General features: G+C 48.6%; 1 protein-coding gene across 2 annotated transcripts in view; it reads left to right on the top strand.

Moving 5' to 3' along the window:
- Babam2 (BRISC and BRCA1 A complex member 2) overlaps positions 1-17342 on the top strand; it is a 395729-nt gene extending 378387 nt beyond the window's left edge. For both annotated transcript variants that reach the window (XM_027933462.2, XM_071601451.1), the window contains one exon: positions 16952-17342. In XM_027933462.2, coding sequence (XP_027789263.1) covers positions 16952-17015 — 64 coding nt within the window. In that variant the 3' untranslated portion in view covers positions 17016-17342. The remainder of the gene's footprint in view (positions 1-16951) is intronic.
- Positions 17343-17682: the final 340 nt, after the last annotated feature.

The raw sequence follows: 17682 nt of genomic DNA on the forward strand, positions 1-17682 counted from the left end.
AGTGTGTGTTCCATCCAGTATTTAAGACTTATTCCTCCACAGGGGGGCTGGGGTTGTGGCTCAGCCATAGAGCACTTGCCTAGCATGTGCAAGGCCCTGGGTTTGATCCTCAGCACCACATAAAAATAAAATAAAGATATTGTGTCTAACTACAACTAAAAAATAAATATTAAAAAAAGACTTATTCCTCCTATACATTATTTGTTGTTTATCTGAAATTTGAATTTAGCTAAACATCCTGTTTCAAGGGACAGTTCAGCCTGCCAGCCAGTCTGCAAATTCGAGGAGGAAGGTCACATGCCTGCTAGGCCCCCTCAAGTCATAACGCCTTCTCCACACAGCAGGCTTTGGGCAGAGGTTTCATTCACTTCCTGGGAAGAGACACAAAATGCTTATGGTCCCACTTGGGGATGGGAGTGGGGGTGCCGGCCTTCACCTGACACTGGCCCTCTCTGCCTCTGGGCACTGACACACATCAGCCTTTACTTCCCCAACTTATAGACCTGGTGGAGGATTTTCTTTTCTTTCTTCAAAACATGTCTCACAGAAGTGAAGACATCCTCTGTGGCCTGGTAACTTGTCTATCAGGGTAAGAACAAGCCTCAGAGTAGGTTCACCTTCCACAGTGTTTCTTCCAGGGTTTGGGACAGTCATCAGGCGTGATGCTAGCAGAATAAATGTATGCTGCTCCATGAAGCTGAGGGTTACAGCATCAGGCTGGAAGGGCAATCCAGTGGGAGTACTCTGCCTGGCATCGTTAGCTCTTCTGTCTACAGCCTCAGGTTCTTTGGTGACCATTCAGGGGATCTGAGAATCCCCAGGACACTTGTTCGTTGATTTCTGAATCATGTCTCTGGATTCCATGGTAAGTGGTTCCCAGACTGTGCCTGGCACTGTGCCCTCCACACCCCACACTCGGCTCTGCTTTAACTCTCTCCTGCAAGAGAGAGTTTGTTAAGCCCTAAGAACAGACCAGTGCTGGCGGAAGCTAAGGGCACTTTCTAAGGCCAGCCTGGTCCTTGCCCGCCCAATCATGTCTCCTTGCTGCCTTCTTGCCCCACGCTGACCAAGAGTTCTATGGTTGAGATGGAAAAATCCACCTCCAAGCAGTTAGCTTTTAACCTCAGTTTCAGGAGAAGAATCTGTGCACGTAACATGAGGTGAAAATTAAAACAAAGCAGGGTGTGGGTTGGAGCAGAACAGCACCCTTGGGCTTAAGAATGACTTTGACCTCTTAGTCCTCCCAGACTGGAATGATTATCCAGCTGCCAGATAGTTCTTAGAGGAATCATTTTATTAAATGGTGTCACTGGCAAGGTGGTATTAACCCTAAGACCAGCTTTATCTGAACACTGTAGAAGCAAACTTGACCGTGCAGGCACAGCCAGCCCACGTGGAAGCCCAGAGCAGCGATCATGGGATCTTCCACTCTTTTTATTTTCTTGTTCTTGCCACAACCTGTCATGAGACCAAGAAAACTTGTTTTGAAAACGCTTGACAGCCCAAACAACCTGTCCTCAGCCCTGGACCAGAGGGCCCGTCCTCTCTGGCCATTTATGTGCTGTTAGGTGTCTGGCCAGCCGCTGACTGGAAAAAATGAATTTGCTGTTTTCTTCTCATATTGTTCACAGGCAAGTGCCAGTGGCTTTCCAGTTCCTTTTTCCCTTTTTTTCCCTGCCCTTCTCCAGACACACTTGAAGACTGTACCTGAGTCTAACTGATGAGTGAACAATGGCAACATCTGCCCAGGAGGCTCCAACCTGCACGTTCTAGCTCTGCAAAGCCAAGCTTTGTCCAGGGTCAACTTTCCCAATCCCATCAGGTTTATCCTGGACAAAGGTTTCAACCCATAATTTCCCACTCGCTTCATGGTTCTCAGTGGGGGGAGTTAAGCATCTTGGTCAAAATCTCCAGTTATCCAAATGGTCATTTTGTCCTCTACTTTGGTGGCTCTCAGCCTGCAGTGTGTATCTCTGTTCCTCCCTCCATGCCTTGCAAGCCCAGTTCTGGTCTCCAGAGGGACCTGAAACGGCCCTATGACTGTAGGCCCTGTCACTTCACCTCTCCTCTGCACAGGGAGGGGTTAATCTGGATAAAGGACTGGCAAACAGCTCAATGGCAAAGCTACTAGTACACCTATTTTTATGAATAAAGTTTTATTGGAATACGACACACCCATTGATTTACATCTTGTACTTCGGCTGTTGACACTACAGGACAGGCTTGAATTGTTGCAACAGAACATATGGTCTGTAGAGCTGAAAATTTTTATCTATTATCTGGACCTTAATGGGAAGTTTGCTGATATCTGGACTGGATGGTCTCTGGGTTTCCAAATCCAGTATTCCAGGCTTTTGCTCTGCAGCCGTTCTCTTACAGGAAGAGATCCCAAAGGTAACTATTTAGGGACTAGCTACAAAAAAAAGGCCTCTTTCTTTTTTTTCCCTGTGGTAGCTGGTGATACAGAGCAGGCTTTGACATTGTTGAACTCTGAAAGGGTGAGGCTTATTTTGCCGTATGTCTGTATTTGTTTATTGGTCTGGTGACTCTGGCACCCATGGTATCCACCAGTTTGGGAAAAAAATTCCACCAGCTATGTAGATTTGACTGTGCTCCTTGGCATGGTTCAAAGGTAGGGCATGCTTTTGGACCCACGTGAAAGGGCATGCTGATCTGCTTGGTTAACATGGCAGGAAAGGGAACCAAAGGCAGCCTTTGAGAACCTGTTCATCTACCCAAACCTTGTCTTACCCCTGCTCTCTCTTAGCAGTAGGAGGGGGAGCATAGCTAAGTGGTGGGCAATTGGAAGACAAGCATTAAGAAAAGCAGGAGTAGGTTTAAGAAAATGCCTTCAAATGCAGCCTACAGAAGGAACTTCTTCCCCCAAGGCCAAGCAAGATTCTAGCTTACAGAATTTGCATCCCACTGTTGTTCCCCATGTGTCTGTCTGTACCAGATACCTAATAGAGAACCAGAAACACAGAATAATCTAGAAGAAAAGAGACCTGTGTGCAAATTAGAAAAAGGTCCCCCTTTGGGTTAATACAGTTTGACTGGTAGCTCCAGGTAAAGCAAAAGCTGTCCCTTTCTCTGGGCACACGTCCCTGTGCAAACACACAGCCTAGCAAGCTGAACACAGGCTAGATTTTAGCTCCTACTTGCTCCTAGGGCCCAGATGCCACACTCCCAAATGCAGCAGCTCATGGGACCCTGCCACAGTACCCTTGCCAGCAATAGTAGGTTAACTCTAATTGGCCTTGGCCTTGGAGACCACAGCACACTGGGCTGGCCCCAGGCACACCCCCTTCATACCTGTCCCCTGCAGCAGGGCTTCGGTGCCAGTGTGGCTCCCAGGCTCAGGGCCAGAGGATGAGTGCCCTGTGACTGGGAGCTCTGTAGGCCTGATAAGTTCAGGTGCTAATGTTGGAGAGCCCAACCCCTGGCTCTTCCCTGCCAACTTCTGACCTAAAACTGGCTTAGCTTAAGGAATGCACATGATTTTCCACGTGGCATAGTTCCATCTCCAGGGCAGCACACTAGCAGCACAAAGAAATGTTCTCAGAGGTCCAGAATAGATGGATTCTTGGTGGGGACAAACTGACCTCACTCCCAAGGCATTGGGTTCCATGCTGCTCAGCACGTGTAATGACATTTCGCTGGGACACCCTCCTCTGCAGGATGTGTTGTCAGAGCAGTTTTGAGAAGGCTTTGATGAACTCTCGGTGGGTGACACAGCATTGTGAACTCCTCAGCTCATGCTGAGAACTGTACTCAGGCTGGCCGTGTGAATGAATCTTGAAAGATTCCTCTTCCACCCTTCTCGCCCCGCATCTGTCAGCAGGTTCCAGACATCAGAGGCTAGAGGAGTGGGAAGAAGGAGACTGAGAGCCTGTGGTAGCTGAGGACTTAATGTGAATCTCTGTCCCTATCTCAGTTTTAAAAGACAATGAGAACACATAGGAATGCAGTTTATCATGATCATGAGCCCCTGAAATGTGCAGAGCACATGCTTAGGAATGGTGCCTCTTGTGGGCACAGCACTTCCTTCTCTGTGGCCTTGAAAGCTGGAATTGGGAAGATGAAGGATGGACATGTACACCAGCTTCCCCCATTGGAAAGGGGGAAGGTAGGCCAGTAAGGTCAACTTGGGATTGGCTGTGTACAGTAGCATGGGACCATAGCTCAGGGCCCGAGAGAAAGACACCTGCCTATTGACAGATGTTCCTAATTTTAAAAACAACTGCTGCTGGTTATCAGGCTATGATGTTACCCCTGTAACATTTAGCTGCAGCGAGCTATGGTCAGACGTGGGCTTGGAGCAGTGCCTAGAAAGGCCCATGTGACGGAACATGGAGACACCCATGCCACACTCTTCCTGCTCAGTCAGCCCTCAGTGACCACAGAAGGCCCAGAAGACACTCCTGAACCAGCAGTGTGCTGATGGCCGGGCACTGACTCCCTCTGTCTTTCCCCTGTGCCTGGCCTTGGGCAGGTGACTTCCCCTTGGAATCTATTTTACATGCATGATTTATTGGATTAAAATTTGCTATTTTACAAACATATTATAAACTGCAAAATACCAAGTGTCAAGTTAGTTCATTCGTGTATTCAACAAATATTGGAAAGCTACTAGGTGCCAGGCACCAGTTAGACAGTGGCTGTGGGTGTTTCAGGCCCTTGGCAATAATGCTTGTTGAATTGAAATGAAGCAGGAGTTCCTTGGTGTGTGTGTATGTCTGTGTGTGGCTGTCTGCTGGCAGTAGAGTGGGGAGGAATGGAAAGTATGGTTTGAGGTCTTACCATGTGCCCTGCACTGTCATCTTACCACAGCTGCAGTGGCGAAAGAAATACTTACTACCTGTGACTTCCCCAGACACACAGGTAGTAAGTATTGGATCCAAATTTGAATTTTGTTCTCTCTGAGACAAGATCCATGTTCTCTCTGCAGCAGATAGGGAATAATTACAGGGTGTTCTCCTTGCCCCAGAATGATACCAAGAGGTTCCATCTGTAGTCTTCTCCCAATCATCTCCCAAATTAAAGGCCCAGGTCAAATCCAAGCCAAAAATGATCAGCCCTGATTGTAGATCAGAAAGTAAGAATCATGGGAAATCAAAACAGAATAAGGCTGTGTCACCACAAGCCAAACCTCCTGCTCATATGTGGTGCAGGTTTTAGGAAAGCAACAGCCTTTAACGCATGCTCGAAATTCCTTCCACAGTAAACCACTGTGAGAAAAATCTCACCCAAACTCTGTGCTCTTGGCAGAGTGAGGGTGGGTGTCTTTTCAAGAAAACTAGTGAGGACCCAGAAATCACTCTAGGGAGCTCTTGGTTTCCCCAGAAGATCTAGCTGTTTGAAGATAAACTTATCAAAGGATTTCATTTGCCCTGTGCCTCCAACCCCACTCTTGACACACCCCTTGCCTCCAACCATCTGGTGCGGAAGATCATGGCATTCCATGTCCTTGTATCAGTTGCCAGCTCAGCACTGATGCATCCTCTTCTCATGTTTAACCCCAAGTATTTATTCTGATAATGTAGGGTTAAAAAAGAAGAAAGAAAACAAAAAACTAAAGAGATTATTATCTGGCTTGGTCTCAATAAACTAGTCTCTGGAATTGACTGTTATTTATAGACTTTAAGAATAGATCTGTGGTAGCTCAGTGGAGGAGCACTTGCCTAGCATCCGTAAGGCCCTGGGTTCAATCTCCAGAACCCACATACGCACAAAGAATAGATCCTTGGAAGGAAGAATATTCATTCAGTCAGTCATTGAACAGAAAGTTAGGGTATGTCTGTATCACCGGGATGCAGCTCCCCAACATAAACCTGAGTGGGACAGGGTAATCTGAAAAGCTACATTTAAAATCTGGGCAGACGTAGAATCCAGGGACAGTGACACCCAGGGCACTTCTTGCACAGTGCTCAGGAGACAGCCTGTCTTCAAGGCCCAATGTGGAGCCTCCAGCTGCCCCACCACTCAGTTCTCGAGGCCTTGCTGCATCTTGAAGTCTGAGCCACCAAGTTCTACCCAACGTTGACCACAGAGGCAAACAGCTTCTATGCCAGAGACGTCTACCCACACCCCCCAGACAGTTTATGTAGCAAAGCTGTTGCAGAGAGTGGAAGCAGGCCTGTGGGCAGGATTCCAAGGGACCCGATTGCAGTTCCAGAGAAAGAAGAACATTCTTAGATATGGCTGGAAGTACTGAGCTCTCTGTCACAAAAGGTGCTCAGGAAGATCACCCCTCAGAGAGCTGCTAGGGCAGGCCCTGCCTTGCACAGCCTCCTGAGACCTCTCCCAGCTGTGAGTTTCTCTAATTAAAGCCAGATGAATGGCTCAGCAGTGCACACTGGGGAACTTGGAGACAGGAGGAATGGTTGGCCGCAGTAGGCTCCATGAATGCTCAGGCCAGGCCTTAAGAGGGTAGCTTTTGCATAGGTGGAAAGGCCCCCCAACTTGTTTCATGGCCCAGGAAAGTACCCTTTACCTGCAAAATAAAGGGGCTCCTACTTAGCTGGCTCCCAGACTTGCAAAGGAAAATTAATTATTGTTTGTGATGCACTTTAAGATTCCCCCGATGAAAGACCTTGTGTAAATGCAAATTATTATTATTGTCATTAAAGGTGCTAGACGTCTGGCCTGCTGCATAATGCCCTGGCATAGCTATAAGCAGAAAAGAAAGCAAACTTGAGGCAGAAAGTTTGCTCAATATCAAGCACTGAGTGGGCCAAGAAGGGCTTGGCCTGTTACAGGATCAGCCAACCTCCTTGGCTCCTTTCCAGGGTTAGGTTAGCATGCAGCTCTCTGCCCTGGGAGTCAAGTGTCTGTGTGTCCCCTGAGGGCCAGGGCCCTGCTCACATGCATTCCTTTAGCCTTGCAGGAACCAGCCCATTCCTAAGGCGGGAGCTATCCATGAGTCTGTGAATGTTTGCTTGTCTGCAGCCTTGAAGGATGGAAGAAAATGACCAGGATGGATACTGACCATCATTCTTGGAATCCTAAGTCAGATTGGGAGACAACAGAGGCATATTTAGAAACCTCAGATGTGTACAGTGCCTTGCTGAGACTTATTAAGGCTTTTGAGGGAACCCCTCTAGCAGAGCACAGGGAGAGGTCACTTATTAAATTACTGCTTCTACTTAAGAAACTGACTTGGATTGATACCAAAGTGATAATCAACATCAACAATAATGGGTAATAGTATACTGAATCCAGCATGGTCTCCAAAACCATCCCTTCCCTCTACAGTTGAGACATCTGGGGCACAAGACAGGTGAAGTGGCTCATCCTAGGTCACATAGCCAATGACAAGCAGAGCTGCAGTGACTCAGTATTCCCAGTTCCTAGTCCCTACGTTGATCATGTTGGGACAATATGTTCCATTTAGAGCCCTTTGCAGAAGTTTTACTTCTCAGCCAACCTAGGGGATTTTATGATGCCAGATGACTTCCAAATTAAAGGAAGCTTCCACATACCCTTTGCCCTTCTGGGACTTATTACCTAGAGAACTTTCATGATGCCTCCCATGTCACCTGGGTGGGCTGCATGTGCCCTTCTTGATCTTTCTTTTTCTCTCCCAGACATTCAGAGTTCACTAGTCCCAAGAGCCAGATGGGCAAGCAAGAGGGAGGTCAAGTTCATCCCTTTGTCCCTCATTATCAGAGTAATAATCCTATTTAGAAACAGCTTCCCAGTGCAGGTCCCAAATGGGGGTTTAAGGTACCAGTCAACACCTCTAGACACACAGACCTACAAGAAGAGGAAGGGCCATTTAGAGAGTTTTTCAAGAGCAAATGTGGGTATAAGGGGGGTTGGCAGTAAATAGCTCCTGAAATTCATCACTGGGTTATTGGCAATTCTAGTGAAAATGTTAATGGAGGAGGCCAAAATTCAGCTAAAATGATGTTAGGGAGGGAAAAGACCACCAAATCAAAATATCTTAGGAATCATATATCTTACTCCCTCATGTAGATAAGAAAATGGAGGAGTAAGTCACATGACAGAGCCAGAGACGGAGCCCAAGGCTTCCATTTCAACTGCCAGCCAGTTTTCCACTGGAAATTATGGCAAGGTGGAAAGAATGTGCTCTTTGAAGTCAAGCAGCTCTGGATTCATAAATAGTATTGCTCCCTCTTAGCTGTGTGATCTTAGAAAAGTCACTTGTCATCTTTAAATCATAGATTTCTCACTAGCAAAGGTAGACGCTGACCCTGTAGTGGGCCTGTTAGAAGAGTAGGTGTCAAGGAGTACAGATGAAAACCAACTCAAGGCCTAGCATGTAGTGACATCTCCTTTCCTTATATTACAGCTTCCAGACTCTTCTACCATAGTCCACAGGAAGATATGTATATCAAATCCTAAGTCAGTGTATTTAACTCAAACAAAAGTTTCACAAACTGTATTTCTCCCTGCCAGCGAGGTGTACTCTGACCTGACCTCACTTCATTTCAGCACTGATCAGGGCCCACAAAATGGATCTCACAGCCCTCTGTTTAAACAAGCCCACTTTTCTACCGTGTGTGGATATCATTTATCCACACTGTTTGCCTACCCTTTCTTTCCTGCCCTCTTTCTCTAATGAACACCTGGGGCCACAGAGCTACTTGTTGATGTCAAATGCAGAGACACCATGTGCAGGGCCCTGCGCTGGGGCTGAGTGAAATGAGTCCTGTGGACCCACAAAGCAGGTGGTTGGCCCTTCCCCACCCATCTACTGTACCTGTCATGATTTGAGAGGACCCACAAGGCCTCCACCTGCCAGAAGTTCAGGTCCCCCTAGCCTATGTGGATTTGCCCCACACTTACTCCAGCAGAGCCTACCTCCAGTTCCCACTGTAAGAATAACCCTTTTCTCTAAAGATCTTTGTCTCCAGAAGACCATTGCACCCACCCCAGCAGGGAGGGTAGCCCTCGGCACACTCTCCTATTGAATAATCTCATCTTTTGGAATTGTTGCTTTTTGGTCTAAAGCCAGAGAGCCAGACATATGGGGATATTATTTCAGCCACAGGGTGAAGGGTTGATAGTGAAAGGGGATGGACCGCGGCCATCTTGCTGTTCCTCCCACTACATCTTTGAGGGCCATCTGTGAACACCTACCCAGGAAGATGAAGATACAGACTGCTAGGCTGACCAGAAGCCAACAGGCAGGGCCCCAGGCAGCTGAGGAAGATGTGAGCTACATGCTGAGATCTGATGGGAGAAGCCAGGCAAACAACACCTGAGATCCCCAGACTAGCTCTGTGGGGAGGAGTTTTATGCCCCATTGAGTTGAGGTCCTAGGTAATCTCTCTGTCCTTTGAGACTAGGACTAGACCACGGGTCTAGACTGATCCCTGGCAGGGCTAAGCAGAAGCCTTGAGGCATGGTCCCTGCCGGAGTGTGACTTGGGGCCTGGACCCCACACTCCACATGGTCAGCCCTACTGGTACCATGGGCACTTCCCCTTGAGGGCCTTCCTTGGTTTTCCCCCTTTTGCTGACTAAAAAGTGGAGGGTGATCTGTGACCTCGGTAGTGACTCACTGCCATCAGACAGTGGCCACTTCTGCCCAGCAGGTGAGTCGCCTTTCTCATGGCCACAACTGTGGTTAGGTCCTGCATTCTCCATGGGCATCCATGTGGCCACCATCATGGCCTGTGCTGAACTCCTGCTTGTGCAGCCGTGGGCAGAGCAGGCAGTGGACCTGACACCCAGACACACAATACAGGTGGAGACGGGAAGAGCAGATGAGCACAGGACTGGGGCTCTGCTTTGGTCCCCAGGGCCTAGGCAGCACCATGTTCTTTAGCCTCCCATGCCTACTACCTGGCCTCCACCCCAGCCCAACTAACTATGCCTCATTTTTCCCAGCCTTTCTCACTGGCCATGTGGCCACACAGCCACCATAGCCTGTCACCAAGCAGATTAGGATGGAAGCAGTGTCCACCTGAGAGGAAGGAGATGGAGCCCACTCTGCCTACTAGCTCTGGGCCAGGGGCAGGCTGCATTGATCCACGTACCAGATTGCAGCTCACCTGCTGTGAGGCCCTCAAGGGGAGCATCAGGGACACTGAAGATGAACTGTTCCCAGATTTGGCCCTCTATCCAGGGACTGCATAGAAGGCCTATGTGACATAGAATTGTTACCTGCCATAGTAGGGGGACCATTGCAACCTGTCCTCAGTTTTGCACCCAGCCCTCAGTTTTCCCTTCCCTGTCCTGATTGACTGTGTGGAGGTTTCCTTCTGTTATAGAATTCTGCCATTCTAAAGTATATCTTCAAATAAGCCAAATATTTGCATTTGTTTGAGAAATCTGCATTGAGCTACTATGTGTTGGGTACTAGGCTTGAGGCTGGAGATGCAGAGATGGGCATATGTGACCAGCGGTCTTATCCTGCAGAGGCTTGTAGGCGTGTGTAAGAGGAGGTTCGTATGTGACAGATATATGCACACTGAGATGGAAACCCGAGGAGAAGGCCATTCTGTGGCCAAGTAGGCTTAGGGGCCCATTAGGATTCCCTGTCCCTGTCCTAATGGAATTCGGCCAGCTGGTCCTGTGTTTTCCTCCTTCCCTGTCTCAAACACTGCACCAAGGAACAGAGAGACCTGCAGCCCCTGGGAGCAAGTCCTGGCCACTGCAGTTGCAGAAACTGGCTGCAAACTGTGTTAGCCCCCAAAGAACTGGCAAGCTCCAGACAGCTTCAGAAAGAGAGAACTTTAGGTAATTTTGATCACTTTAATATTTTTAAATACTCTGTGATTTGGCAGAAACCAGATTTCATCCCAATACTTTGATATCTAGAAATGGATCTCTGAAAAAACATATTCACTTTAACTCAGCACATACTGAAAGTATAGTCTCAGCCTTCTCACAGCAAAAGCTGTGTAAAGCAGTCTAGATAGGAATCTAAATATCGCAAACCAAGGCAGACCATGGCTAGGCCAAAGTTAGTGCCCAGTGTGCCGTGGATCCAGTGGAGGGGAAATGGAGTCCAGCTGAGGGTGAGGGTAAGGCCTTGTGCAGGAAGCTGTAAGCTGTGATCCAGTGTGATATCAAGCCTTCGCCTCTCAAGTGTGTTAATTCCTCACTTGACAAGCTTAGATCCCCTGCAAACAAACCAGGCCTACTCACAGGTGTATGTGTATGGGGACTGTCACAACCATTTGTTTGTTCCTAAAGCCAGAGAGCCAGGCTGCCATCACCCAGGGCACTACTACAAAACAAGCTCCTCTCATGCCAGTCACTTGCTCACCAGGGCACCTGAGTCGAATGGGTAGTTGTGTCACGTGGGCCTTTGGAGAGTTTGGGGTGGGGGGGCACTGAGATAACACCAAGTCTCTTTGTAGAGATCCTATTGTAGGGACGATGCTTTGACACGAGGCGAGGACCCCGAATGAGTCAGTATTTACAGTGGCGGTTCAGGACAATGAGGACAAGGCAAGACCACGAGGCATGATTAGCGGGACTTGTCTTACACTATTTACAGGACTGCTTTGATTTTCAGACCACAATCGGTTTTCATATGACTGATTAAAAACATGTGCCGGTTGAAATCACAGCTGCAGAATAAAACTGGAAAAAGCAATGAGATTTAGATGTTTGGAACTTGCCTCTATTTGCAGAAATGACCTCTGACTTGATTTATATGTTCTTGATTTCCTGACAGTGAGGGTCATGTCCCTGGACCACTTCTCCCACCACCCCTACCCCCCAACTACATTGGCCTGGCTCTAGCAAACATCATATGTCTCATCTTACGATTGCCCAAAGAAAAGCATTTTTGAGTTGCAGAATTCAAGTCCTGTTTTGGAAGAAGACAATTGTTTAGGCTTTGGCAAAATGAAAAGGTCTGCCCAAGGACCAGGCTGACTGACATTGACCTTTTTTTGGCAGCCAGAGCCACATGATTCTTAACATCTTTCTGGCCAATAGCTGTGACCTCCTCCCTGATCCAATCTTTGACTGCACACAAGGAGATGTCCTGCACGTGTGGGCAGAAGACAAGGACCTGTTGGTGCCTCTGACTGCAGTTTGCCCTTATATACCAACAGTATGCCACAAGCAGCTCAGGACTAAATTTTAAAAGATACACAATATAGCAGTGGCTTTGGCTGAGTGACCATCTTTGTGCCTCTCGCTACCAGTCAATACAATAAATGAGAAGGGAGGGGCCCATCCAAGGAGCCCCAGGGAAAAGTATGAACTGAGGCAGGGACCTTAGGACCTCTCTCCACATAAGTTTCTCTCTTCTGCAGTTGCACATGCTTGTGGCTGTTTCTAGAATTCCATTAGATCCAACTTGGTACCCATGGTAACTGTTGGCATTATTGATCATCTGTATGCCAGGTACCATGCCAAGTATATACTTGGACCATCTCATTGAATCCTCACAAGAACCCTCTAAGGCTGGCACAATCAATTTCCACTTTACAGATAAAGAATCTAAAGCTACAGTCACTTGCCTAAGGGATCCAGCTAGCAAGAGCATGACTAGGCCTGCAGCTCAAGTCTGGCTAGCCCCGGGGCCTGTGTTCTCCACTCTTGTCCACATCCAGCAGCATGTGGCATGGAGATCCTCCACTCAGTCCTCAGCTGTGTAGATGAGGGAATGGAAGCCCAGAGAGGGACAGACTGATGCTGGGCTCCAGGACTAGAAAAGTGGAGCCTTTGAGCATCCTGACTCTGGTCCAGGGACTCTGCTCCCCTCCCTATGCTGTGCCTGTGAGATGAAGCCTAGGCCACCTCCCCTCCTGCTCTCAGTCTGTGCAGAACCCACCTAGCCTTGGCCTTGGATTTGTTCTCTAGGCTTTATTCTCCTGAGACTTGAAGTGGACTAAGTTATGATTTTCTGAAACCCTGAGTAAAGCAGCTGAGGTCAGTGAAGAGGGTAAGAATCTTATTTGTCCTCAAGCATACTGAGCTCTAATTTGGCCTAAAAATAGATTCCCTTCCAGTGTGAGTACAGTGAGGGGCTTGGCTAACTCCAGGCCTCTCTCCTGTGGGCCCCCACTTGGCTACCTAATGAGAAGACACCAGCACGTATTTCCAAAGCTTACCATACATTTTGCCTTTGGGTCACAGATTTTTTTAAAAAGATGACAGATAACTAGTGCCATTAGCAAGCTTCACTCCGGGAAGCTCTCCATTTTCTCTGATAAAAAGTGAAATAAATGAAAGCAGTGCTTTACAAACATCTATAAATGGTGGGAGCCAGTTGTCATTTTTCCCCTTCTCTCCCCTCCCTCCCCCTCAACTGACTTGACAAGGATCCAAGTTGAGAAGCACCCACTGCAAACAGCTGGTAGCACCCTGCCTTTAAATAGCCCTCACTGCGCTTCCCTTTGGTGGCATGCAGTTTGCCCTGGCAGGGAAAGCCCGGGACACACAAGAAACTGTGGAACTTTCTGCAAATGAGAGTCTGCCTGTCAAGCTTGCTCCCTCTTGCCAAGACCCTTTGGTGTAAGGAGCTTGCAGCCCCTGTCCTCAGAAGTTTCCAAGGAAAAACTGAGCTGGTGGATTAGCTTCAGGTCCCATGAGGGGCGGTGGAGAGCGCCTTGGCTGATGACTGCCAGGCTCAGGCCAGTACCCCGGGAGATCATCGTGGCCAGAACCATCCACTCATCGGGAATGTCAGGGGCCTTGGTGTAGATAAGCTGCAGCCTCTCCCTTCCAGCCCTCACCTGGAACATGGCCAGGGTGGGGGCCATCCCATGGCACTCTTGAAGCAGTAAAGCAAAAGCGCAGAAGCGGACAGTGACCTGTCCTCCTCTGACCCTCAGAACAAGGACCACCAGACTTTCCCCAGACTGCTGGAAAATCAGCAGCTGAAACGTGTAAGGAATGGAAGGCTGTCACATCTGGGCAGCAGTTGACAGTCGCCACACATTTTTCCAAGCAAGGATCGCCTCAGGGTGAGCTTATCACCCCTACTCACCATAGGGAATGAAGACCAGGGCTCCCCTTGGCCCACCCAGTCTCACTCCAGGTCGAGGGTTCCTTCTGCCACCATCATAGTTCCCCTGGTGCATTAAGGATAATTATGGCCGGCTGATCACAGGCAAGGGTTTTTGGGTCCTAAGTATCAGAGAAGGTGACAGCTCAGCTGACTGAGTGCTTTCCATCAGGAGTGGATGGAGGAGGGTGCCTTGTCTGTCTTTCTCAAACAAATTAAATTTTTTTTCATTGGTACATAAATTTTACATTGACTGCTTTCTAGGGTTGCTATCTCTCCCACCTTCTTAAACAGTGTGTGATGGACCTACTTTATCGGCTTCTTGCAAACTAGTGCCATCATGAGCTACATTAATTAGAACCACAAAGCCAGACTGAGTGCTTTCCATGGGCAGCATGCTGAGCCAGGCCTGGGATCCCTGAGAGGAGGACACACCCCACCCCAGCTTTCCATGGGCCAGCAGTGTAAGCCAGTGAGAAGGACATGAATACATGGGACCAGGGCCCTGGAAGAAGAACAAAGAGTGTCTGCATGCAGAAGAGAACTTTCTGGTGGCCAGGGAGGACTTAGGGAGCAGGGGCATCTGGCCTGAATATGCATAAAGCCCAGAGATGAAAAATGGCACATGTGAGCAAGAGCAGGTGGCCACAGTCAGGGGAAGATATGTAGACCTGGGCTCCTGTGCTGGACCATGGAAGGGCTTCCGGACATCCTATAGTGGCATGTGGGGGTTCATGACACCCTACAGTGGCATGTGCAATTGGGGGCCCTCGCACTTTTTCTGGGGAGATAATCCTTTACTTTATTAGCTTTTAAGAGGGGTATGAGACCCCCCAAAACATACTAGAGGTCAAATCTTTTTTTTTTTTTTTTTTTTTAATGAGTTGGAGTCGGTAATTGTCACTGACAGTCAGGCTGAGAGTTTAGAGAACATTAAGGTCTTGGTCAGGTTGGTGCAGAGACCACACTCCAGAAAGGGGGAAGAAGCTTCTACAGCAGTTTCATTGAACAGTAACAAGACCAGAGCCAGAGATGTCACCCAGGATGGAGGGACATGGGATAAGAGAGGAGATTCACCACAGGGATTTAGGGAACTGGGAGCTCCATTGCGGAAGTATCAATTGGACATAGCACTGTCAGCCCTGTAACAGTGATGAAGGTGCCCTGTGGGACAGGCTGGTTTGAATGCCAGAGCAATTTCCAGGTCAGAATGTCCCACAGGTGGTTGGGAATGTGGGACTGGAAGTTCAAGAGGGGAAGGAGGACTGGAAACCAGGCTGAGGAGTGCTCTGCTAAGGATGATGCAAGCCTTCGGTAACCCAGCAACCATGATCTTGACCTTGCTCTGCACGAGGGGAGAGGAGAGCAGGGAGGGACAAGCTCAAGGAAAGATTCCATCTGAAAGAGAGGAAGGAGATCGGTGACGTTCAATGTCATGGAAGTTCCAGGGAAAGAGAACTTCCAGAGAGAGGAGCCAACATTTAACTGCTGCAGAGAAGCTGTGTGGCAGCTAGGATTGAGAAAGAGCCAGAACATTCACAGAGGCCCAGTTGGAAAGAGTCTCAGTTGACTTGGTGGGGAAGAGGCAGTGAAGTAGCATCAGTAACTTCATTCATTGGTCTAGAGATGCCCCCAGGCCTGTTGAGTGATGGAGGCCATCACCCCCCACACAGGGGATCCCTGTTGAGCTAGCTGTCTCCTAGGTAGTTTTCTGTTGTCTTCTCGCAGGCAGTTTGGTATACATTGTTGCTTCTCACTACTGAGGCAAACCTGCTTCCTGCCTTTAAGGTAGCCTGATTTGATGCTTCTGATCTTCTGGGAGCCAGAGGCCGGTAGTCAGGCTTATTAGAATCATATTCTAAATAAAACAGACTGTGTGGTGACAGGTTTTCCTGGTGGCCCTTCCCAGTTCTTGTCACTGTTCTAGAGGGTGAGATTGCTGAGTGAGCCACCTCTGTGTATGTAAAGCGTCACCATGGTTGTGTGGGAGTTGGTGGGGGTCTAAGAGGTAAGTCTGGGTAACCAGGGCCCCCGTCTCTGCAGCTCCCTCCTACCAACAAGCCTCGGTTCTTGCTGTGTCCTTTGCCCATAATGCCCACTCCTCCCTCACAGACCCGCCCTTGCCACAGCACCTCCAGAGATGCTCTTGCCACCTGGCGTGGTATTACTTCTATGCCTGCTACCTCCTCTGAGTGTTCCCACATGGCAGGTGCCATGCCTGGGCCATCTTACGCCCCAATTCAGCACATGGCACAGAACGGGCTCAGCTCATGCACACCTCCTGGTGTGGAATGTGGCCCCGTTTCTATATATCAGACATTGGGTATCCAGAAGCCCATATGATTTGCCCCAGATCCTGCCACATCTTTGGAGAAGTTTCTTTTAAAAATACACAGCCCCCAGGCTGGATATAGCTCAGTTGGTAGAGTGCTTGTCTTGCATGTACAAGGCCCTGGGTTCAATCCCCACACCACCAAAAAAAAAAAAAAAAAAAAAAAAATAGCCTGGCTTTCTTTCCAGTGGACCAGACTGCTTATGTGTTTGAAAATAAATGCAGACCCTGTCTCTATTATAAATTCTTATTAGGTCCTCTTTGTGTATATGAAGGCAAGGGTCCAATTGAGGGGAAAGTGCAATCCCGCTGATATTTCAGACTGCTGAAATGATAGGGTGGTTGAAACAGACACTCTGTGTTATGGCTTGGATCAGGTCATTGTCTTAGTTCTGGGAACGGACAGCAAAGCCTGAGTCCTGATGTGTGTTGAATCCGCAGCCAGGAAGATCTGTGTACCTGCCCTTAAAATATCCATGAGAGAGAACACAGCAGTGAGCTGCATGTACCTCCCTGGGAAAAATCCAGAGGGCTTTGCATTGGCAGAGGAGGAAAATCCACCCCAAGATGCACAAACAATAAATAACAACTGTTCTGAATTAGAGTGAAAAGCTCTGAGTTGCACTTTTTTTCAAGTTGTACTAACCACAATTTTTTTTCTCCCTTCTTTCCCACCAGGGCTTATTTCAAAACCTTTGTCCCTCAGTTCCAGGAGGCTGCATTTGCCAATGGAAAGCTCTAGGAAACACCAGTGTTGAGAGGGGGCCAGCCAGACTGCTCGGCCCACATGCGTGTCAGCACCCATGGCTGCTTCCTGGAAGCCACTTGGAATTCATGGCAGTTGTGTCGCTCGCACGGCAGCTTTGCGTGCCCCAGACGGCCCCGCTTGCTGGAACCCAAACTTGAGCTGGCTGGTGGTACCCCGAATCCTAGCACCCTCCATTGCTGGTTTCTCCCTCTCTCTCCCCTTCTTTATATTTCTTAGCTGGAAGAATAAACTCACAGACCACGATGCAGTAACTTTCCAGGGAGAGTTAAGACATCATAAATGTACCTACCTTCTTCTAAAGTCTTTGTCTCCGAGACTTCTGTTAAGCTATGAGGTTGGCCAGCCCTTGGCTTTTTTTCCCCCCTGAAATGAGCATCTTACCCATGTGGCCCTTGGAGTTGTTTTACCAGGGGACCCCCAAAGGGAACGGGTTCTGGGCCTGTGGGGCTGGTGAGGCTGCTTCTCCTTTCTGTATTTCCAGTCCAGGAATATTGTCAGGAGGCTGGAGAACAGCCCTCCTCGCTGGGCTGCCAGATGAGGAGCTGCCCCGCTCTGGGTTCGCCAGCGGGCACTGCCCCCCACCTGAAACCTTGGAATCCCCAGGACGCAGAGCAGTCTGTGTTCCCCTCTGTGATACAAG

The sequence above is a fragment of the Marmota flaviventris genome, chromosome 14 (assembly GCF_047511675.1).
Source record: "Marmota flaviventris isolate mMarFla1 chromosome 14, mMarFla1.hap1, whole genome shotgun sequence".
Classification (NCBI taxonomy): domain Eukaryota; kingdom Metazoa; phylum Chordata; class Mammalia; order Rodentia; family Sciuridae; genus Marmota; species Marmota flaviventris.